The sequence below is a fragment of the Etheostoma cragini genome, chromosome 10 (assembly GCF_013103735.1).
Source record: "Etheostoma cragini isolate CJK2018 chromosome 10, CSU_Ecrag_1.0, whole genome shotgun sequence".
Classification (NCBI taxonomy): Eukaryota; Metazoa; Chordata; class Actinopteri; order Perciformes; family Percidae; genus Etheostoma; species Etheostoma cragini.
This window is the reverse complement of record NC_048416.1, coordinates 28,074,687-28,079,545: the sequence shown is the minus strand read 5'-3', so window position 1 is coordinate 28,079,545 and position 4,859 is coordinate 28,074,687. Positions and strand designations below refer to the sequence as shown.

At 43.6% G+C, this 4,859-nt stretch overlaps 1 protein-coding gene across 1 annotated transcript in view; it reads left to right on the top strand.

The window, feature by feature from the left end:
* shtn3 (shootin 3) overlaps positions 1 to 4,852 on the top strand; it is a 35,653-nt gene extending 30,801 nt beyond the window's left edge. The window contains exons 14-17 of the mRNA XM_034884292.1: positions 400 to 462; positions 826 to 955; positions 3,421 to 3,715; positions 4,561 to 4,852. Of these exons, the coding sequence (XP_034740183.1) occupies positions 400 to 462; positions 826 to 955; positions 3,421 to 3,715; positions 4,561 to 4,696 (624 nt within the window). The 3' untranslated portion in view covers positions 4,697 to 4,852. The remainder of the gene's footprint in view (positions 1 to 399; positions 463 to 825; positions 956 to 3,420; positions 3,716 to 4,560) is intronic.
* The last annotated feature ends 7 nt before the right edge of the window (positions 4,853 to 4,859 follow it).

The following is a 4,859-nucleotide window of genomic DNA, read 5'->3' as shown; positions in this document are numbered from 1 at the left end:
TAGCCAGTCAGAAGCAGAGTATGAGGGCCCTGACAGTACCTAGGTAAGGACTACTAGCCAGTCAGAAGCAGAGTATTGAGGGTGTGTACATGGAAGTAAAGACTGGACCACAACAGAGCGGTTTGGAGCGGTTTGTGAACAGTGTTTTCTGTTGGAGATGGAGGTCCTTTTTTTTGTGGGGGGGGACTTATAAAGGAACAAAGGAAAAAGCCGTAAAGCATAATGTGAGCACTTTAAATAAAGATCAGGGAAAAACCTCCATAAAAGAAGCAGTTGAAAAACAGTTGAAAACATCTGTTAAAAAGAACATAAAAACAGCTAAAATAGAATAAGAAAGGAAAGAAATACAAACACAACATAAGGGAAAATGATTTGTGTTTTTTTTTTTTTTTTTTTCAGCCGCCTCTAATCGTTGAGGAGAAACCGCAGGAGAGCGCCATGGAGGAACTGAAAGGCATCCTGGTGAAGAGACTTTTAATCAGCTTGGTTGTAGTGGTGCTGTGGTTCTGGGGTGGGGGTTTAAAAAAAAAAAAAGAAAGTTCAACGCTTAAACTGTTAAAAATGAAAAAGAAAATTCTGCAGATTTCGTTTGGGTCACCAGAGAAGTTGCGAGACACATAAAAAGCAGATTGTTTTAAGTCATCATGGTGGTGTAATTTAAACAGTCAAACAAGAAAAGATGTTGTTTTTAATGAAACTGACACATGGAAATTAAATTAAAGAGACATACATTCACTTGACTGTTTTCATTGTGTCACGGTAAGTGAGGAAAGTTTTTGATTTCATTTATCTGGAGACGAATGAAGCCGTTGTGTTTGCCTCCAGGAGACGGTGAAGCGGAGCCCAAGCAGAGGCTCCCAGGAGTCGGGGCCGTCGCCTCCGGGGAAGAAGGACAGCGAGCTGGAGGTCATCCTGAGACGCCGACGCAACAGGGCGGGAGAAGCCGGCTCTGGAGGTACAACATACCCAGGGACCACATCCCCAGGGTTCATCTAATGTGGAGTTCTCTGGGATTATAACATAATGAATCACTTCTTTTCCTCCCTGCAAAGTCGCAAAGTTGTCATGTAGAGTTCTCTTCTTTTGTCTCGAATTGTGACGGAAAACCTCTTTTCTCCTTCCTATTAAACCTTTATATACAGTGGTGCTCATACGTTTACACACCCGTGCTAAAGTTGACTAGAAAGAGGAATAAAAAAACATCTTTTGGAAATTGATCTTAATGCCTTAATTCAAAATATTTAAAAAAATCCAACCTTTTAAGGACACTAATTTTCTTTGTAAATAAATAAATGGTCTTCCTTAAAATACAGGGGGGCATAAGTATACACCCTTCTATGTTAAATTCCTATAGAGGCAGGGAGATTTTTATTTTTAAAGACCAGTTTTTTCATGGATCAGGATACTATGCATCCTGAGAAAGTTCCCTTGGCCTTTGGAATTAAAATACCCCCCCAATGTCTCCCCCCACAATCAAACCAGCTATTAGTCTAACTGAACTAAAACCATGCCAATATCTATGTATGGTGAAGGGTGTGTGATGATATGTGGGGGGGCGGGGGGGCTATTTTAATCCCAAAGGAAGGCCAAGGGAACTTTATATAACACATTGTTCTGTGAGATGAAGGCCGCGGTATCCAGCTGTTAATTACCCCCCTGCTGTGTCAGTCAATGTTCACAACATGTGGTGTCAGCGGCTCGACTCCCGCTGAGACAAAACCATGTCATGCTGTGAGAGAAAACCAGTCAGCTGGTGTGTGTGTGTGTGTGTGTGTGTGTGGGTGTGGGTGTGGGTGGGTGGGCAGAAGTAGGAGTACTGATTTGATTTGATTTGTTTTATTTTCACAACAAAAACATTAAGGAAGTATTATATGTTTCACAACAAAGATGTGGTGGACAATTGCCGAAAACCCCTCAAAGGGCTTAATAAGTGGCAATCTCCATAGAAACAAATTACATTTAACAACAATTTATAGATAGTACTGCACCACAGAGTGAGCACCCACTGGCTGGATTTAATTTCTTAGTCAAAATCGCAGCAGGCCTGCGACAAAAAGTTGAGACGGACTCAAGTTTTGGAGAAACACAACCTCGAACCCCAACGTGGTTGCAGTTCAACCCGAGTTCCACTAGGGGGGATCGAGGTCTACTGCAAAGTGAATGGGACTCTATGGAGCTAAATTTGTCTCTTTTGCCTGATTGTTGTTGAGAAATCTGAGATTTGATTGTAGTTTTTGGGAGTTCAACGTGGATTATAGGTTGAAAGTTGAATGACCGAGTCCTCATGTCCTTTAGATTTCTTACAGGTTGAGTCGTTGTTGCCCATAACGCGCTAGCATTCTGCTAATGTATGCTGATTGGTCAGTGAAGGACTGATTATGACCAGAGATCCCACTTAATGACATCCGAAATGCAGCCAGAATGTCTTTAAAGAATGTCTTTACACCCGCGTGTATTTTCTTTGCCTTCCCTTTCGAATGCAACCTTCATATTATATACAAAGACAAAAAATGTTATCCTGAGAAAAGTGGATTTTGAGGGGTATAGCTCCATAGACCCCCATTCATTCTGCACTCGCCTGTGAGCGCCCCAAGTGGAACTCTGGTGCAACTGCAACCAGTTCAGAAGCCAAATGTATTGAGAGAGTTGAAATTCTTACCTTATTAGAAATTCTTTGGTAATAGCTGAATGTTTCCTGCAACAACAAAGTACTCGCTACGTCTCGCTCGACTCCTTTCTTTCTCTCTCCTGTGAAATGAAGTTTCCTTTAAGTGTAAGGTCAGAATCGGGAATTGCCCGATCACTTTTCTTGGTGGGATGCCCACTTACTTATGGCTTCCACCTGCAAGGGTTTACGGGTAGGCTGCTCTCTGTATCCTCGCTCATAGCTCCTCAAATATCTCACGTCCATCCTCGATCTTAGCTCCTCTGAACAGGAAAAAATTGCTTTGAGACCCAACTTCCGGTTCATCGTTGGAGCGAGGAGCTATCAAAATAAGAGAAGTGAGATCCAGCCACTGTGTAACCTGGTCACATTCATGCTGCCATGGATTTATCTGCTTTTCCACGATTGATTGACCTCGTCGGGCAGAGTGAAAACACCGCTGCTTGATTTCAAATCTCTATTTGAATCTAAAGTAATCACATTCACGCAACAGTGACTCTGGTCAGTTAAACTATTGCCTTTCCTTTTACAATGGGGAAGGGTGAAGCAATTATATCCGCAAATGTGATCTGAACACATGTAAGGAACTAGCAGTCTATAGTGAGATGTTTACAGCGGTCAGTTTGCATCTCAAGCAGGATAACCAGGGAGTTTCTGGACATTTGAATCTGCTGTTGCATGATTTCTCTGCCATAGGAAACTCATTTCAAAAAGGAAGAAAGCACTCATTGTGGACTTTTCTTTTGCCTCTCTAGATGAGCGAGAAGGCCAGATGAGTCACGTGTCCTCCTTGGACAGCCTGAACGGGAGGCGCACCAGCAGCGAATCGGGCAAGGATCCCGATGGCCCGGCGGGGCTGAGCGTCCCGTTGGACTCGGGTGCTGGTCCCAGGGTGAGCCCGGAGAGACCGGGGCCCATCGTGGCCCGGAGGAAGAGCTCCGACTCGGGCAAAGGTTCCCGAGTGGGCTCCTGGCAGGAGAGGAGGTCCTGCAGCTCTCTGTCGGAGAAGGAAACAGCCGAGTCGCCGGTCAGAAACGGCTGCATCAACAGGTGGAGCGTTTGATTTAGTCACCAGGCAAAACACAACATAGAGGCGAGACAGTCCGGTGGGAATCAAACCAAGCTATCGTCCAAATTTAGAGCACAACAGAGTATGATCGAGACAATACACGACAACACAGACACAGGCTAGTTATTGCTTGCTTCTTTTTTGGGGGGCTAATGCATCCACGTCACGGCGTGAGAACTTTATGAATGAACACAGTGAGCACGTTAAATAAACTAAACATTAAAGGGGTGAAGAAAATGTTCAAATTGTGCTTGACGCAAATATAAATAAAGCTTCACATGTAAGACAAAATTGCTCGTTGGCTGCTTGTCCTGAAAAGAGTTCTTTAAATCCTTGAAAGTGCTTTAGTGTTCGCCTCTAACTTACCTTGCCGAGCACCGTAACATGCGCTAACGCTAGACTTCGCTAGGGCCATCAACAAATTCCGTCGTTGCGGAAACCACAACCACACTTCAGTTCCGATAAAAAAACTAAAAAAACACAATAGACTAAATCTTTAACTTTCACATCTGCATTACTTTTGACATTAAACACATTTCCTATTCAAATGCATGAGACCATACATATAAAAATTAAAGATACTATTTACTTATGCGTTAATTATGCATCATAACACATCACATGTTTAAACAGCACTTACACAACAAACAGACAAAAAATGTATTACAAGAAAATAGACAGAAAGACATAGAACATAAAAGAAAATTTAAGGGTATTAAGGATATACCGAAAGTGCAATTATATATCATAGCAAAAATAGCTGTAGGTGGATCAGTCTTAATATTTAATGGGGTCTCTGACCATTTGGCGTCTGTTTGCTCCACAGTGGGGGGGACGAGGACGGAGATGCGACCGAGGAGCGAGCCCAGTCCAACGGCGTGGAACACAGCGGACCCGTCGGGGACGCACACGCCACCCTCTGCGCCGGCCCGGGCAACGGCAGCACGGACGCCGAGTGCTAGGACGGAGTCTACAGGATCCCAGGCTTGTTTCTGCAATCTGACGCATGCATTTTAATTGGCTGATGTGACAGTTACTTTCAGATGAGAAGGGTTTAGGGTGCGTCACACATTTGCCTTTGTTGCCTAATGGGTCAGAAATTTGACTTTGTTGTACTTTTATATA